The sequence below is a fragment of the Equus quagga genome, chromosome 1 (assembly GCF_021613505.1).
Source record: "Equus quagga isolate Etosha38 chromosome 1, UCLA_HA_Equagga_1.0, whole genome shotgun sequence".
NCBI classification, from domain to species: domain Eukaryota; kingdom Metazoa; phylum Chordata; class Mammalia; order Perissodactyla; family Equidae; genus Equus; species Equus quagga.
The window spans coordinates 53,465,499-53,484,768 of NC_060267.1; the positions used below are offsets into that span (position 1 = coordinate 53,465,499).

Here is a 19,270-nt window from a genome sequence, read left to right on the forward strand (position 1 = left end):
ACTTAGTAGGCTCTCAATAAGCATTAGCTGTCACCATGATCATTATGCAGAAGCAGCCTCAGGAGCCAGAGACCTTGTCCTAGCTCTCTCATTTATTTGCTTGGTGACTTTGGACATACAAACCCCAAGGTCTCCATTTCTTCAGGTATAACGTTAAAATATTGATAATGCCTGGTGTACCTGCCTCACAGAGCTGCAGTGAGATTCAAATGAGCTAATACATGGGAAGATGCAGGAGAGCAAATGGCCCCTCTTTTCACCTGCACCTGTATGATCGCACAGCCCAGCGCGCTTTGTAGGATGGTTACTTATTTTTATCCGCCTCCTCAATCAGCTTGTGGGCTCCTTGAAGCAAGGATCCCATCTTACTCTCTCTTCTGTCAACCATGATGCCTGATTATGCACGTGATATGTACTCAGGAAATGGGGAACTGGAAGGGCAGCAGTCTCCTTGTGTGTATATTTTCCCAGGATGTGTTCCAGTAGCGTGCTTCCCATTGGACTGCATGTGCTAGGGCTAGCCCCTCACATCAGATGTAGCTCCCAGAAGGCACACCTGTGAGCAGCATCTGTAAGAGGGCATCTAGTCCCAGGAGCCAGGCACCCAGTAGGCATAACATGGGGACACCCTGGCCTGCTGCTCTGCCCCTGGGGCCTTCCTGGACTCTGATCCCCTGCGCTCAGCCAGCAGTCTTTCAATCTTCATGAGGGTCTCTGAATTCATCTCCATACTATTGGAGAGACTATAAAAGCAGTTTAGTTGCCATAGACAGTCCAAATGAGGGACACTGAGAAATCCAATCTCAGCATTTTATACAGCAGCAGTGACTTGAAGACCTTGTTTTCTTTCTTCCCATTTTGAAGTCTTCCCAAGCAGGCAACTTTGGTTTTTGTACCTCTGCTCACAGCTCCCATATCTTTATTAGGAGGTAGTCTTGGGGCATGCCATTTGCCTGATGGTGTCCTGTATTATTTCAGTATCCTTCAAAACACTCACCTAGGGCTGTGTACAGAGAAAGCACTGGATACATAGTTCCCAATTGGAATGAAAAGGACTGAGAAAACCAAAATGAGTGGACTCAATGGGAGATTAATTGCATAGGAGTCTGCTGACGGCGTGGCTGAAGCCAGATTTTTTTCGGAACCGCTGACTGCCTTCACATTTCCTGGTGGAAGTGGGACAGGTCAACAGACAACACAGAGTCCTAGATAACTTTTGCCCACACATCATTCACTTTGTGGAGCGTTGGCTTGAAATTGAGGGGTGTGTGTGTGTCTGGAACCGACGTGCCTTCCGTGAGACTCAGAGGTCTCTGCACTCTCTTCAAATGGGCTGATTACAACACAGAGGATGTGGACAGTGGAGTTTTTCCTGTTTGATGTCACACTGCTACCCTTTAAAAGTCCAAGGGAAAAAAGGAGGGAATCCAGCCTAGGATCCTCAGGCCAGACAGCCACAAGGAAGAAGAGGAGAAAAAGGCCAGTGAGGCACAGCTGCAGAGTCCAGGAGGCAGTGTCAGGTTTCAAACTCCGTGCCAGCCATTCAGAGAGCAGCGATGTCAGGGCCCTGCCTTGGGCTCCTGGTCTACGTCCTGTGCTCCGCAGTGAAAGCCTATCCCAACGCTTCCCCGCTGCTGGACTCCAGCTGGGGCAGCCTGACCCACCTGTACACGGCCACAGCCAGGAACAGCTACCACCTGCAGATCCACAAGGACGGCCACGTGGATGGCACACCCCATCAGACCATCTACAGTGAGTAGGGGCTTCATTCAGGCTGGGAATAAGGGGGAGCTCCTCTGTCCATCCACCTGCAATGGACGTGGAGAGAGAGGCCTGGGGCTGGACCAGAAGGCTAACCCAGCCTCCTAGTTTCTTGCCCAGGATCCACTTATTTGTGTGTGCGTGTGTGTGGTGTTTAAACCTTGGGAGAAGACTCTGCCACTTCCCTAATTAGTGTTTACTGGTTTCTCCCAGAATGAATAATTTCTAACTTAACAAAAATCCCTCTTCCCACAATACAGCCACTTTCTCTTGATCCTGTCCAAAGAGTCAAAAAATGTGCTGAAAGAAAGGCAAGGAGGCTGAGAGGCGAAGAAGCCAGGTAGCTCATTAGACACTGGGTTTTACCTCATGAACTTTGGACTGGGTTAACAATGGAGGTTGTAAAGAAGATTCCGGTATCAGACCAAGGACTGGAACAGACGAACTCAGGGGCTCTTTCCAACTCTGAGCTTCTAGTATTCTAGCCTTATAAAAATTCTCGGGAAAAATGTGCTAAAGACAGACTGTTCAGGTATGTTATCTTGGTGAGTCTGACCAACTGCATGAACCATCCATGCATTCACCTGTCCATGCATCCACGCATCCTTCCATCCAACAGGTTTACTGGGGGCTTCAGAAGTACCCAGTTTGGTATGAGTTGGTGATTCATCTCTGTGGAGCTGAAAGTTCCACTCAGCAGCAAATTGAGGTTGTTGGGAACTCCTTGGCAACATGAGACAACTGGAATGTTTTAAAGACTAGGTTTTTGGCAAGTTGGATCACAATCCACAATAGTCAATCAATTAGCTATGATTCAAATGAGGGCTCCTTGGTGTGCACCTATATAAGGGATAATGACGTAGGAGGCAGGATAGATACTGAAAAAGACAAGGTGTTCTATTTTAGAAGAACGTCTAAAAATTACTCTAAGTATACGGAAAAATGCAAACTGATTCAATATAGATCAAATTAAAGGAATGAAAGAGTAATCATAGTCTTTGTTTAACTAAACAAAATTTCTTATAGGAATAATGATTTGCCCTATATTGTTGTACTAAATTAATCAGTAATTTTGCTGTGGCCTTTCTGTGTAAGACATTCAGTATGCTAAGACTCAAAGGTCCTTAAACCTGGGAGCAAGATATATGCAACTGCAAAGCCGACAGTTCACCCCCTCCAGGTGCTCAATGGATGGTGAGAGGAAATGAGAGGAGGGAGAGAGGGTCTCTCCAAATACCAAACGGGTTCTAGAGCTCAAAGGGATACAGTAGGGATCTGGAGTCAACATCTTGGAAGCCAAGTCTGAGTCATTAGATATAAGTCTGGATACATGTGATGCATCCAAAGTGTTGCTCGTTTTTTTCAAAGGATATTTAACAGAATCTCCAATGCGTCCGCCATTGTTTGAAGCTCTGTGACTGCAAAAGAAGACATGGCCTTTCAGGCACCTCACGTCTTTCACTCCTTCTTCTCGCCCAGCTCACTGTCAGACTTTAGGGAATATAATTTGGGACCTCTTATGGGGGGGCACCCTTACTTCCACTGCAACATGATAGGAGATTTAAAATGTGTGATAGTGGGTTCTGGTAAATTATTGTGATTCGCATAGATGGAAGGGGCTTCATACAACTAAAGAATGCTCATAAAACTTGTCTAGAATCATGGAATCCCTTCACTGAATGAACCCGGCAAAGACGCATCCCTCCGGACAAGACATAGAGCACAGCAGTGCGACAGTGCGACCTGCTGCGTGGGCTGTGAGTGGCACCAAATTGTAGAACTTTTCCCTCAAATATCCACCGGCATCAGGCCCAGAGGAGGCAGGCGCTCAGTCCTAGCTGGAATGAATTAAAGTGACTGGGAAGAAGCAGGTCTGAAGATTTTTTTTTTTAATAGAAATGTGATTTTGTTTTGTCAGATACAGACACTAGCTAAGCATCGTGTGCCTGTGGAAATCAACACAAACCTGGGAAGGGGACCCCGGGTCAGCACGGTGGGAGGGAGACACTTTTCCTAGTTTATATCACCTTTTGTATGATTCAAATCAGCTATCGTGTGTATTACCAGAGAAAATTTATACCCTAAGAGAAAAAGTTACCAGAAAAGGACAGAGGAAACATTGATGCACGTAGATGGGTGGCACAACTAGTTAACAGATTGGTGAAGGATCTGTAATCCCCTCCTCAGGGAACATAAAGCAACACTTTCACGCTGGTGGAGAGGTGTGGGATGTTTTTTTCCCTCTTAATTAATTATACATTTCTAGTGAAATCTGGTTCATTGATTATTGTGCTTTAGGAAATTCTTGATTAGTACTGGAGTGCCCAAACCCTCTTTGGGTTTTGTGACGTTATCTGCCTACCAGATTCTAGGGCCACCCTTGGGACTGACAGCGCCGAGGTGAGGGAGCCTCTCCAGTGTCTGCGTCTCCTGCCCACTATGAACGAGGCCACCCCCACGCCCCGTTATCCTCACTTTGTGCAAACAGCAGAAAGGCGATGCTCGTGACTCCTGGTTAATACACTTCCTAGATCCTGATATCTTAACTTCCTCCACCTTCCCCACTGGCGCTTTCTTTACTTGAAGCTGAATTATCCTCTGGCTCTTCAACCCTTCAAAATATTATCTTTCTTTTGGGGAGCTTGAATCACTTTATATCTACTGCCTTATTTGTCATTGACCGGCCATGAGAATAGAATGGGTCAGATAATTTTCTACTTTCATAGCAGAGGTTGAGGCGAAGTGGCAATAGCAAAAATTATTAGCACTTAGAAAGTGCGTTTATAGTGGATAAAAATATTACCTCATTACATCCTCAAGACGACCAAATGAGATAAGTGATGGTACTACATAGAGAAAACAAAGGTGGAAGAATGTAAATAACTGGCTCAAGGTCACATAGTTAGTAAATGACCTAAAGGACACCTTGACCCCAATCCGTTGCTTCTTCCAGAGTCACATGCACGGAGACTGGCCGTCACTGAAGGAAATGTCTCTTAAGCCTGCCTCGTTCTAACAGGTTGTGGCTCCGGCAGCCAGCGATTTGTGCTTTCCTTCTGTCAAATTCCGCCCTTGATTCTGTGAGACTGTGGAAACCTGCCTTCTGAAACTGCAAAGGGAACAAAATCTGTCTCTTATTTTCTGAACTTCCACACTGGCTCACGCTGGTTTGATACATCTGCTCATCCTCTGTAGCAGCTGCTCGCTCTTCTTCTGCAGGCTGTTTTCTGTTGGGACTGGGCCTGGCAACCGGGAGCACGTGTACCATGCACACTGCCCACACTGACCCCAGCATCCGGCTGGCATGACTGCGAGGTCTGGGCTTGTCACAGACGAGAGGTCAGCACATACTATACGTATCCCACACGCTTCACACTTTCGAGTCACTTTTACAACCATCACTCCATTCGATTCTAACTGTAATCCTGTGAAGTAGGCAAGACAGCTTCTATTATTCTCTCTTTACAGCTGAGGAAACTGAGCGATGACTTGCCCATGGCCACAAAGTTAGTGAGCAGCAAAACTGGGACCAGAATCCAAGTGCCCTGGTTCCTGGTCCAGTGCCCCTTCTGTGACCCACTCGGGGGCACTGCAACTTGGGGTTCTTGTGCCTGCGGGCATGAATTCTGGCACTTGGTTTTGTCTTCTCATACTTGTAGTGACTTCTGTGGGAGGCAAACTGTAGGGTCGTGGCAAGAGGATTCAGGAAACTGACCTGACTTTGAATCCTGCCTTAGTTTCCTTGTCACTTAAATTGGGATACTGAGACCACCAATATTAATACTAACGATAGTAACGATATAACCATTGCCTTGAAAATTTAAATATGTACTCAGAACCCAATCACTCAAAACCAGTTACTAAGTGTAATGTTTTCCCCAATTAGACTGAAAAATTCATCAGGACAGAAACTATTTCTTACATGTTCCTTATGTTTCTCTCAGGGCTTACCATAAAATTAGCCACATATGTGAGACATGCAGGGAGACCCCATTTGGGGATAATTTAAATATCCTCTACACCTCCCATGCCCTACTCCACTTCCAGAAGCTTCCCTCAAGGCTAACCCTCAGCCAAACTTTGAAACAAATTAACTTTTCTCTTGGGCCCTCTCCCCTTCTCTTCTTTCTGGGCTTGCTCCCATCCTCACTCTCTCTGTCCCACATCATTCCAGTTTCAGTCCATATCAGGCTCTATACTCAGCTAGCGTGCCTGCTCCTCTCCTTGGAGGTCTTCGTATTGAGCGTACGTGGGGCAGGGGAGGAGACTCAGGCTGTAAACCAGGCCATGAGGATGATGGGCATTTACAACCTCTCCACACTTCATCTCTAGAAGAGGGCTCTGAACCCCTGCCTGGGCTACCTCACTGGGGGCTATGAGGCCAAGTGAGACGCATGTGGAAATGCTCTGGTAGGCAAATGAGAGTGGCCCCAAAGAGTTAAAGAAATGATTTTCAACAGAAAATGTCAGATAATTAAACAGCATTTGGAGCAAAAAAGTCTTGCTGAATTGGACCCTTGCCACAAAACAGAAAGCTTTAGATTTTATTTAACAAGACATTGATACTTGTTAAAATTGCAAGTCCCCACGGGGAGCGGGAGGGAGCCACAGTTAAAGCCGTTATCAATTATTTAAGGCGTGGGTAGTATGATTGGGCTTCAGGCTCTTGTTGGAGACTAGTTTTGAGTGGGGCGATTGAAAGACCATAAAAGACTGCACCTGGAGGGGACACCACCAAGTGAGAAAAGGACAGAGAACAGCGATAAAAACCCAAGAAAATTCCATGCATCCCCGGTATCTATCCAACATGGAAAGATCAACCCTCTGCTCCTAAGTAGCTCACTTTAGGGGAGGCACAAGATACATAAACTTGGCTAAAGCAAGGTGAATGATAGCCATGCTGTAAGAGAGGTGTAGGCACTGTGCTGAGGGAGCCGAGAAGAAAGAACACTTAATTCTGATTAGGGAGATCAGGAAAGTCTTCATAGAAATGGTGACTGGCCTGGCCTTGGAGGATGGGTGACTTCAATAAGCAGAGAAGGGAGAGGAAGATCAATTCGAATACATACGATTCCAATATGGCAGACTATTACACAGCTACGTGGGTGGACATCAGACTCCACATGCAAGCTGGATCTTTGAAAGACACCTTGGCATAGACTTAAAAATCGCAAAAGCAGAAGGCTTGGAAGAATGTGACCACCACCAGAAACATTAAGAGGGATTAGCCAGGCAAAGGGGAAAATAAAGGCAGTCCAGGCAGAGAGATAAAGGTGTACAGCACAGGAGAGAGATGCCAGAGTTCAGAGTGCTCCCTGCAGGCAGGAGGATGCAGCAGGAGGCAAATGTGGGTGGTGGGGATTGGAGCGGGAGGAGAGCCAGAAGAATCAGGCTGAATAAGTAAGTATAAGGGGAGGGTTAAGTGGAATCATCGCTGCCCTAAAACTCAATCACGGGAGGTTTCATGAAGGTGGGTTTTCAGGAAGTGCTGGAACGTGGAAACTGGATGCGCAGCAAGCTTTGACCTGAGTAATTTTCTCCGTAGGTGCCCTGATGATCAGATCAGAGGATGCTGGCTTTGTGGTGATAACAGGTGTGATGAGCAGGAGATACCTCTGCATGGACTTCAGAGGAAACATTTTTGGATCAGTGAGTTTCTTTTTGTGCTGGTCACCATTGGCAAATAATTAATTTCTTTGACAGAACATATAGTGTTATAACCTAAAGATTCCATTTGCAGTTTTCACTATGCACTTTATTCAGCCTAGGGACTAAATGTTCAGGTTTAGACAGCTGGGGTGTGAGCCCGGGGCTCTCAGCCTCTAGTCTGAACCCACATTTGTGTCTAGCACAGCTCCAGGTCATCTAGTCACGCAAATTCATCTTGTAAAGTACAACAGAAAGCGTGGGAAGCCATTGGGGTCTTCCCGATTCCGTTGCTAGACCTCCGTGACCTTGGGCAAGTCCCCTCACTTCTATAAACTTCAGCTTCCTCACCTGGAAAAAGGGAAGTGGGATGGACCACGTGCCCTGGGGGGCTCCCTCCAGTTAAAGACGTCTAATTAACCATTTCTGCCCCAGCTGTGACGGCTGCTCCTTCAGATTGGTAAGCAAAGGATTCCCCAAGCTACAGGTTGCAGTCCCACTCCAAAGGATTTTGAGATAGTAAAATAGTTGGACTGCTTATCCCCGGAGCCTCCTGCCACCCGACAGGCCACTACAAATTCCACAAGGGCAACGGCTTTCCGTTTGGCTTACTGCTGTGTCCCAGCACGTGTAACAGTAGATAAATATTTATTGAACAAATATAGACAATCAATCAATCAATCAGTGTCTGTTCACCACATAGAGGCACACGGATAGTGCTCATCTGTAACATACTTCGGAGTTTGAGCAGCAGGTGCTCACTAAAACCTGGTACAGGTGAGCAGCAGAGTGAGGGCTCAGACCTAGGCCATCTGTGGCGGAAGTCCATTCCCTAATTCCCAAACCATACTCTCTTTCTGATGGGAGTAACCTCATTTATGTTTGAGCCTACAAACCCCATCCCATTTCCTCTCTCCAGGTAAGGAGACAGACTCAAGCCCCCTTTCAGCCAAAACAGGGTTCCAAAAGGCAGAGCGGGAAGGACGAGGTCGCGTGTAAGTGAGCCCTCCCTCCGGAGCCGCACTCACCTGGGCCCGGCAAGCCCGGGAGGCCGGCGGGGTCTCCAGGCAGGCCTGCGAGGCCCTCGTGGTCGCCGCTCCTGGGAGAGGCATCTGTGCTCGGTGTGGGGCGATTTGGGAAGCACTCGTCAGAAGCACTCTTCCCCGCAGGGCACGACGGGGTGAAAGACACCTACCTGTAGGGTTGTTGCGGGGGGAGGGTGGGGGGAGCCGGGCACAGCGCCAGCCGACCTCAGGGCCGCAGGCTGGCTGGCAGGAGCGCACGGCCCGGTCGGCCGCCCTCACCGGGCCCGCTTGTCCTTCCAGCATCACTTCAGCCCCGAGAGCTGCAGCTTCCGACAGCGGACGCTGGAGAACGGCTACGACGTGTACCACTCGCCGCAGCATCGCTTCCTCGTCAGCCTGGGCCGCGCCAAGAGGGCCTTCCTGCCCGGCACGAACCCCCCGCCCTACTCGCAGTTCCTGTCCCGGAGGAACGAGATCCCCCTGGTCCACTTCAACACCCCGCGGCCGCGGCGGCACACGCGCAGCGCCGAGGACAACTCGGAGCGCGACCCGCTGAACGTGCTGAAGCCCCGGCCCCGCATGACCCCCGCGCCGGCCTCCTGCTCCCAGGAGCTCCCGAGCGCCGAGGACAACAGCGTGCTGGCCAGCGACCCCTTAGGGGTGGTCCGTGGCAACAGGGTGAACACGCACGCGGGGGGCGCGGGCGTGGAGCGCTGCCGCCCCTTCCCCAAGTTCTTCTAGGGGAACCAGAAAGGAATCCTTTCCAACCCATCTTTCAGAAAACTGCCTCTAAAGGGACCAGCTCCCTTTGCACTGCAAGGAAGGGGGAGGGAGCCTGGGGGAGGGGGAACATGTGGAATTAGCTTCTCCTCCCCGTTCGCTTCCCCTGAGGATCTCCTTTGAGCCCTGAGAAACGGGAGTTTAACGGCCTTCCCCACCCGGCCTGTACCACCCTCCTGAATTAAGCCCCAATAGGTAAATTAGAAATTTCCCCTTCATTAAGGAGAAGGGATTCTGACCCCCGGTATTTCTCTTCCTAATGCCCCTTTTCTTTATCAGTTTAACACTAAAACCAAAGCAATGGCTTAGTGAGTTCACCACTTTGAAGGTGAAGGAAGAGCCAATGCCAGCAGCTTCTCCCCTGCTCCGTGCATTTATTTATATTATCTGCCTGGACCCTGCCAGCATTCGAGTTTGCAACCTTGACCTAGGGCGTTACAGCTGAACTGAGCAAACTGATGAAAATCCTAATCTCAGACCTTTGTTCTTCCTTGAGCATCTCTGGAGAAGAGCTGTCAAAAAGACTGCTGGCAGGCTGTCAGAACTTAACTAGAATGCTTGGAGAACTGAGGCCGAAATCAAGCTAGAAATCTCAACCTCCCTGTAGGGTGGGCACCCCTTGCCATGCTCTCTCCCTCTGTGCAGCCAGTCAGAGGGCCGAGAAGGGGAACAAAGGCTTTGTTCCCAAGCGGCCCATGACCCAGCCTTGCCTCTTGGCGCCATCTTTGGCACTAGTGAATTTGGCCTGAGGAGGAGCTTTGGTATTGGCTCAGGAAACTACCCTGCTGGGAAGAGGAACTACATTCAAACTCTCCCAGGAGACATTTAATTAAGCCTCTACTTCCAGGTTGAGTAGTAATCCATTCTGGATGAATTACACAAATGTTACGGGGGGGGGGGGGAATCTTGAGACAATGGGACTGTTTCGAGTTAGAGTTTCTGTGGACTGGCAAATTGCGTGCTTTTGTCTAGTGAAGTGGCATCAAGGACTCAGGGGGAGAAGTCCAATAACCAGGGACCACAATGCAGGAGGTACGAAAGGACAACGCGGTCACAGCTCTTATCTCTTGACCATCCTGCAGCAGTGGCTAGAGGATTAGGTAAAACTCTCCTAGGCTGACACATGTGGGTCTTAATCCCCTTGGGAATTCTCGGAGCATTAAATGAAGACAGCTTTCAGTCCCAGGAGCGCCAGTGCTACTCAGAGGAAAACAAAACCTCACTTAGCAGCTGAGCAGCAAACGACAGGCAGGACTGCTGCTCAGCCCTCACCCCAGCCTGCCCCGTGACTTAGGTCTTCCTATAAGGGGGCCTCATTTCCTACCTCTATTTAAACGGCCAACTAGTGAGCAGAACATTAACAAGCAAGCTAGATCAAAACAACAGCTTCTCTCCAGGCACCTTTTCTTTTCCACTGCCAGCATGCACCCAGCCTTAGAAATCGATCCATTCGTTTTACTTAGGAATCATTACACAACTGTTTTCACCTGATGGTTTGAAGCTGAACTTGAAGGACTAGTTCCTATTCTGAAACACTAAAACTATGCATACTACTATATAGCAGTGCATGGCAAGTATTTTCTTTATATGGTTTTCATTTCCCACTGGAGACATTATACGTATAACAGCTATTAGAAGCCCCCAATACTGACAACTAGATGGAAAATCCCAAAAGGGCTTTGGCAGAAAACTGGTTGTAATCTCACAAACTCAATACTATTTATCAGAACTTTCTCTTTGGCAAAGCCAAGGTAGCCCCCACAATCTCCTATGTCCCTTAGCATGTGGCAATATTTATTTATTTATTTGGAAGATTTTGCCTATCGCTCTATATTTATAGATATTTATAAAAATGTAACCTCACCTTTTTCCTTCTTCTGTTTAAAAGAAAAATAAAATTATCCCAGCTTCTGTTAGCTTTTAATCTCTGTATTCTTTCATCCAGCATATGAAAATAAAAGCGATTATGGAAGGGGAGCATTGGGGCCATCCAGAGAAAGTGAAATTGAAAAAACAATCAGAATTTTTAAATATTCGAAGTTTTTTCCCTTCATAAGTGGACTCAGCAAATTTGGCTAATCCAGGCTGTATTACTGAAAACAAAGAAATTTTTTAAATCAATATTGGATTTCTGATCACTCTAGCTCTAAAGTGTTTCAAGAAAGTAATCTTTCTATTTGAAAAATATTCAGACATAACCACATCAATATTCCAGTGAACCAGATGCTACACACTTACACACAGTGTCACTGCCCAGTGAGACTTGATAGCAGGACACTAAGATAATGAATCCACGTCTTCCACTTCTGAATTTGGTACCCCCAGAATTCCTTCTTTAATGTCTACCTGATCAGCTACCAAAATACAGGAAGCAAAGATGCTTTCTATACATCTACAGCTTTCTGGATTCAAATTTCCATCAGTTCAAGCCTATAGTTAGTTTTTCATTACGTGACTATAGAACTTAGTGTGGGCTTCACTATTTTGACTGGTGTTCAAGTGACCATCTGACGAAGTCTCCTGAGGGGACTGTCTTCCGATTCGGTCCCTCTGAGTGCCAAGGTCCTCTGTGCGATAGAGAAGGGCGACGGGTAGCATCAGGACAGGTACAGAGGTACAGGTCAAATGCTCTGTTTCTTTGATTACATAAAACAGAATTATCAAAGGCAGATTATTGTTTTTAAAGTTCTCTCCAGTTTCTTTTCTTTCCCTTTTTTTTTTTAAACAGATAACTTGGCCTCTGCTTATAAGGTTCATACCTCCACAGTATTTCAGAAATAAAGGGCAGAAGGAGCAAGGGAATCTGAAGTTTTATTTCTGGTCCGAAGGATTTTAACATGTGATAAGCCATAGGAATGGAGCAGTACCAAAATAACCATTTGGAAATAAACAGGCCTTCATTCCATTATGGAAGGAGAGTTAAATACTGTAGGGAAAAAGATGTCGTGTGGACATTTCCCTTCCACACACTTAGAAGAGTTCCTTTCTCTGTCCGTGAACGTTCTCCCTGAGGAAAGGAAAATTTAAAGCTTTTTAATACAACACAATTATTGGGGTGGGGATGGAAGAAGGGAAATAAAGAAAAAAATATACATCCATAGTGAATTTCATGATACATTATATACAGCTGGCTACTAGAAACTTAGGAGATCCAACCAGAGGCAAGGTTTCCAGTATTTAAAGTCCAATCTTTGTCTTGTCTACAGAATTAGAAATGCTTGTAGGATAAAGAAACCACAACCTTTACACATATATGACGGGTACTTAACGTTTCTAGAAAACTTTCGTACATCTTAACTACCTTAACACTTAAAGCCACATAGCTTCCACTGCTAGCCATGACAGAGCAACTGGTACCAGACTCGCTCTCCTACCAAAAACCAGTATATAATAAAACAAAATATATGAGGCAATTGTTTTCAGGCAGGGAGTAGCAAAGACTATGATCTTTGAGAGAAGAGAAGTTTACAAGTCCCATGATCATCCCACTTTCTGCCTCCAGAGCACCTGACAGGGAGAGGGAAGCCGGGCAGAGCAGCAGGCTAGCTGAGCTGAGAAGACAGCTGGATTTTGCAGGGCAGAGTAGCTAGAAGAAGGAGCCATGCAAAGAGGGGATTTCACCAGTTTGCAGGAGTGTTCACTGCAGGCCTTTGGCCAAGGACTGGGCTGCACACGCTCAGAGAAAGATTCAGCAGGCCTAACAAAGATCATCTGCTACAGAACTGGGAGAAAACAGTGAGTGATACCAGAGGCCACAAAATCCTGAGAAACTAGAAATCCAACTAAGCCAGGGTAAAGAGACTCCCTGAGTGCTTCAACATTTAACTGAGACCAAAGAAAGGCCACATTTTAGGACTAAGCCCCAGAGAAAGGGGTACACACTAAAACTGAATTCAAAACTGAAATATACCTGCTCTACTAGAGATTATACCTGGCCAGACAAGACCACAATGATCTGCCACTAATTTAACCGTCTGCCAGAACGGTTGAACACATTTCAAGGAAGATGATACAATGCAGACTCAATACATGGCATCATCCACACTCCATGAGAAGGAATGAGGCAAAGGGGCCCACAGTCAAGAGAAGATGCAATCACTAGAAACCAACCATAAGATGACCCAAATGTTGGAATTAGCAGGCTAGAACTTTAAAGCAGCTAATATAAATATGTTTAAGGGTTTTAAAGAAAAGTATGATTATAATGAACAAACAGATCAGGAACAAACAGATCAGGAGTAAAAAGGACCAAATAGAAATCCGGAACCAAAAATACAATATCTGAAATGAAAAATGTATTAAATGGGCTTACTAGCAGACTGGAGATAAAAGAAGAAATCGCCATTTAATATAAGTTAATATATGTTATCTAATCTAAAGAATAGAGAAAAACTATATTTAAAAAATAACGACCAGAGACTCAGTGATCTGTGGGACAGCATCAAATCATCCAAAATATGTGTAAGTGGAGTCTCAGAAGGATAGGACGGGAAAGTTTACATGAAGAAATATTTGAAGACATATGGCTGAAATTTTCCCAAAATTGGTGAAAAACTGATGTACTGATACAAGCAGTTCAGTAAACTTCAGGCAAGATACACACAAAGAAAACCACATGTAGGTATATCACAGTCAAACTGCTGGAAACCAAAGATAAAACCTTGAAAAGCTGCTGCAGAAAAATGACACTTTACAGACAACTAGAAGAATTAAGGCTGATTTCTCATCACAAAATAATGGAAGCCATAAGACAAAGGGATGGCACATTGAAAAGGTTGAAAGAAAATAACAGCTACCTAGCCAGAATTATATCCAACAAAAAGATCCTTCAAAAATGAATATGGAAAAAAATGAAGGTGAAATAAAAACAGAGAACTTGTTGCCAGGCTGAAAAGAAATAACACCATATGGAAAAAGTATAGGAAACAAAAGAGAGCACCAAGAATACTACAAATGTGGGTCCATTTAAAGCCACTATGTGGGAAGGGGAAATGAAACAACATGGCTGCAAGATTATAACACTGTACATGAAAGTCATACTACAATAACTCTAAGCGGACTGTGAAAAGTTAAGGATACTGCATATGTAACTCCTAAAGTAACTACCAAAATAATAATAATAATGCTAAGAGGTACCGTCAAAAAGCCAACACAAGTATTAAAAGAGAATACTAAAAACTATTCAATGGTCCCAAAAGAAGAGAGAAAAGGAAGAAGAGTAGAACAAAAATCAGATGTGACAAACAGAAAAATGACAGAGTGAATCCAACCATACCAATAATTACATTATACAGAAATGAAACACTACAACAAAAGGCGGGAATGGTCAGACCGGATTCAACAAAAATACCCTACTATATGCTGTCTATAACAGACGCACTTGAAAGAAAAGGATGGAAAGACATTGTTTTGCTAGGGCTGCCATAACGAAATACCACCGACTGCGCGGCTTAAACAACAGAAATTTATTTTCTCAGAGTTCTGGAGGCCAGAAGTCCAAAATCAAGATACCGGTAGGCTTCACTCCTTCTGTGGCCTCTTTCCCTGGCCTGCAGATGGCCACCCTCCTGCTGTGTCCTCACAGGGTCTCTTCTCTGTATACACGCATCCCTGGTGTCTCAGCGTGTCTAAATTTCCTCTTCTAAGGACACCAGTCAGATTAGATTAGGGCCCACCCTACTGGCTTGGCCTCATTTTAACTTCACTGCCTCTCTAAAGGCCCTGTCTCCAAATCCAGTCAGAGGCTGAGGTACCTGGGGCTCAGCTTTCAACACAGGAATTTGCAGGGGACACAATTCAGTTCGTACAGATACATACAGTGAAAACAGTAAGCACAAAAATATGAGCTCACTGGGGCCAGCCAGGTGGCGCCGTGGTTAAGTTCGTGTGCTCTGCTTCAGCAGCCCAGGGTTCATGGGTTGAGATCCTGAGCATGGACCTATACACCGCTCATCAAGACATGCTGTGGCGGTGTCCCACATACAAAGTAGAGGAAGACTGCCACAGATGTGAGCTCAGTGACAATTTTCCTCAAACACATAGAGGAAGATTGACAACGGATGTTAGCTCAGGGCCAATCTTCCTCACAAAAAAAAGAAAAAAGAAGTATGACCTTACTATATAAACTAATATCATACAAAATAGGCTTCAAATTAAGGAACGCTGCCATAAATAAATGAGGAACATTTTATAATGATAATGGGGCCAATTCATGAAGAAGACATAAAAATCATAAATGTTTATGTCTCTAAAAACAGAGCAACAAAACACATGACACGAAACTGAAGAGAGAAACAGACAAGTACAAATCTTAGATGGAGATGTGAAAACCCCTCTCTCAGCAACTGATCAAGCAAGTAGGCAAAAAACTCAGTAAGGATGGAGATACTAATGAACTTCATATAATTTATGTTTATAGAACACTAAACTAAAAAACTATAGAATATACTCTCTTTCCCAGTACAAATGGAACATCCATCAAGATTGACCATAAACTGCGCCAACAAACAAGTCTCTCTTAACTCAAAAGTTCAAAATCTTGGTGAAAAATAAATGAGGAAGAAGAGTCCAATGTCTTAGGCAGAATTCCAAATAATTTATGTGGATGCTCTGTCCTCAGGGAGGGGAGCATAAAGCCCCACTGTGCACAGTGACTTCCTTCCGAAGGGGACAACATGGAAAGCGGAAAAGGAATAACTTTGCAGCAGAGAAACCTCACAAACACTACCCTAGCCAGGCAATCAAGGTCAACATCAACATCAACATCAACAGTCAAATGAAATGTCATGTTCACAGTATGTGCCCTTGATCTGATATAAGAAAAATGATACTTTGCCTCTGCGACCTTCCTTCCAGAAAACACAATGCCACTCTAATGACAAGAAAAACATCAGACAAATTCCAACAGACAGGCGTCCTACAAAACAGCTGACCAGCACTCCTCCAAACTGCCAAGGCCATCCAAACGGGACGTCAGAGAAACTGTTACAACCAAGAGGAGCCTAAGGAGACAGAGAACCAAATGTAATGTGGGGTGGGATGCGGTGGGGTGGGGTGAGGAGGAATTGGAAATTCTGGAACAGAATAAGGACATTAGGTAAAAACTAAGGAAATCTGAATAAAGACTTTAGTTAATAATGATGTATCAACATTGATTCATTAATTTTAACAAGTGTACCATAGTAATGTAAGATGTCAATAATAGAGGAAACTGAGTGCTGGGTATATGGGAACTCTTGGTACTATCTTTTCTGTAAATCTAAGAGCTATTCTAAAAAATAAAGTCTATTAAAAAAATACAAAAGACCTGCAATAGCAAAAGAAAACCAAAATAAGGCGTCCAGAGATAGACCCACACTTACATGGTCAATTGATTTTTGACAAAGGAACCAAAGCAACTCTGGAAGAAAGGAAAGTCGTTTCAGCAAATGCTGCTGGAACAACTGGGTACCCAGGTGAAAACCATGAAGCTCAACACCTTACCTCACACAAACGTTAATTCCAGATGCATCACAGACCTAAACATAAAAGGTAAAATTATAAAGCTTCTAGAAGAAAACGGAATACTTCCATAACCAGGGGGTAGGCAAAGACTTCTAGAACCATAGCAATAACCACAAAACAAACACAAGGATAAATCAGTCTTCTGAATATTAACAACTTCTCATTAAAACACACTAGTAAGAATGAAATTACATTTTGTAACAAACATATACACTGGAATAAAATTATAAATATATAAAAGTACATATTTTAAAAATATGTAAAAGTATATATACACAATTACATATATATACATACACTTATAGCTGAAAAAGGACTTGCATCTCCAAAATATATAAAAGGCATGCTAACTCAAAATTAAAAAGACAAACACAATTCTAAAAAAATAGACATTTCACAAAGGAAGCCACATGAATAGCCAATAAGTACACAAAAAAGTGCTCCATGTGATTAATTAACAGAGATATTAAAAATTAAAACCACTGTGAGATACTACTACATACCTATCAGAATGGCTAAAATTAAAGACCGATAACATAAAATGTCGGTGAGGAAGTGGAGCACCCAGAACTCTCCTACTTTGTTGGTGAGCATGAAATGGTACAACCATCCTGGAGAAGGATCTGGCAAATTTCTTGTATACTAAGCATACACCCTGCCCTACCCTATGACCCAGCAATTGCACTCCCAGATGGCTATCCAAGGGAAATGAAAACATGTCCACAAAAACACATGTAAAAAAAAAAAAGGATTCATAGCAGCTTTCTCAAAACAGCCCCAAACTGGAAATGGTCCATGTGTTCATCAACAGAATAAACTGTGATATATTCGTACACTGGAATTCAATGCAGTGGTAACAAGGAAGACCTAGATTAGTAACGAGCACACCTGGCACCCAGATCTTGGGTCCTTTATGCCATTTGCATTGAAAGGAACCAGGGCTCTTTGGAGAAAAAGCTGATTCCTGGGACTGGGGCTCAGAAGGAATAAGGTGAGTCTGGAGCATCTTGTTATATCAGAAAGCAAAGAAGTGCTTAAAGAATGAGGAGGATGTGTCCACTGAACACAAGCAGCAGCTTGAAAGGGTTCCTACAGGACAAATTTGGGACAATTTGAGCATAAAATAATAACACTGGATTTTAAGTCACTGAATAAGAACCCCTGAGTTCATACTGATGTAAATAAATAAGGGAGAAGGAAAAGTTCTTCCTGACTGTATGATGCCAACCAACAAATACAGAACCAAAAACACTTAGAAAATAATCAATGGAAGCTAAAAGAGTGAGTGAAAACTGAATGAGGAACCAGATAAATAGTAATTTTTTGGTGGACAGACTCAATACAACATCACGTAGCTCCTGACAACACTCAGCATTTCTCGGTGCTTCAGACAAAATGCATAACCTGACTCTAATAAGGAAAAATATCAGAAAAATCCCAGTAACTGACTTGGGTTTTTCTTTTGTTTTGTTTTGTTTTTTTTTTGCTAAGGAAAATTCACCCTGAGCTAACATCTGTGCCAGTCTTCCTCTATTTTGTATGTGGGTCACTGCCACAGCATGGCCACCAACGAATGAATAGTGTAGGTCTGCACCTAGGAATCAAACCCAGGCTGCCAAAGTGGAGGGCACCAAACGTGAGCCCTAGGCCTTGGGGCTGGCCCCTAATAACTGTCCTGTATTTTTTCTTTTTTAATAACAATGTCAAGAAAGACAAAAAGAGGATGAGGAATAGTTCTAGACGAAAGGAGAATAAAAAGACATGACAACTAAATGCAGGACACAGCCCTGGATTGGATGCTGGACTGGAAAAAAATAGCCATAAAGAACATCAATGAAATAATCACAATATTTCAATACGGTCTGTGGATTAGAGAACAGATTGCATCAATGTCAAATTTCCTGATTTTGATATTTATCCTGTGGCTATACACGAGAACATCCTTGATCTCAGGAAACACACATTGAGATTTTGTTGGGGGAAAGGGCACCAAGTCTCCCAGCTTACTCTCAACTGTTCAAGGGGAAAACACGCAGAGAGAGAGAATGACAAAGCGACTGGGGCAAAACGTAGGCAAGTGGTGAATCCAGGGAAAGGATATACTGGAGTTTCTTGGAATATTCTGGCAACTTTTCTGTAGGTTTAACATATCAAAACCAAAAGGTTATCAAAACACACACACACCCATACATACATCACTATAATTATTCTCCATTTAACAAGAGGACACAGCAGCTCAGGGACAGGAAGAGACGTGCTCAGCCAAGAAACTACTAAGGCTTAGAACTTGAATGCAGGTCATCTGACAACAAACCTTTCCCGTGTCACTGCCCAGTCGGGTCAGACTTAAACCAATCAACAACGACCCCCTAGTCCTTAGCATAGGCCACAAGGCCGCGCCACTCTCCCATGCCCTTAGCTCTCTGCCCTCCTTTCCTGTCACTCTCCCAACTCCCCTGGCCCGGGCCGAATATCAGAGCCTCATCTCTCTTCAGGCCTCGCTCGCCGCGCTCCCTGTCTGGGGAGCTCTTCCCCAGTCACGCCCTCAGTACTCC

At 44.6% G+C, this 19,270-nt stretch overlaps 2 protein-coding genes across 2 annotated transcripts in view; one reads left to right on the top strand and one right to left on the bottom strand.

Moving 5' to 3' along the window:
* Window positions 1-1,479: 1,479 nt before the first annotated feature.
* On the top strand, window positions 1,480-9,173 carry FGF23 (fibroblast growth factor 23). Its single transcript, XM_046668745.1, has 3 exons — window positions 1,480-1,752; window positions 7,307-7,410; window positions 8,733-9,173. The coding sequence occupies exons 1-3, from the start codon at window positions 1,557-1,559 to the stop codon at window positions 9,171-9,173; spliced, it is 741 nt and encodes a 246-aa protein (XP_046524701.1). The 5' UTR covers window positions 1,480-1,556.
* Window positions 9,174-12,006: 2,833 nt separating this feature from the next.
* The window catches only part of TIGAR (TP53 induced glycolysis regulatory phosphatase), a 33,290-nt gene continuing 26,026 nt past the window's right edge, over window positions 12,007-19,270 (bottom strand). Inside the window, exon 7 of the mRNA XM_046643960.1 lies at window positions 12,007-12,219. The gene's annotated coding sequence lies outside the window, so the exon portion shown is untranslated. The remainder of the gene's footprint in view (window positions 12,220-19,270) is intronic.

Excerpts from the sequence above, each read along its gene's own strand:
- FGF23 (XM_046668745.1), top strand. The coding sequence starts at position 1,557 with ATGTCAGGGCCCTGCCTTGGGCTCCTGGTCTACGTCCTGTGCTCCGCA. Across the intron at positions 1,753-7,306 it reads ACCCCATCAGACCATCTACA|GTGCCCTGATGATCAGATCA; the intron begins GTGAGTAGGGGC and ends TTTTCTCCGTAG. Across the intron at positions 7,411-8,732 it reads GAGGAAACATTTTTGGATCA|CATCACTTCAGCCCCGAGAG; the intron begins GTGAGTTTCTTT and ends TTGTCCTTCCAG.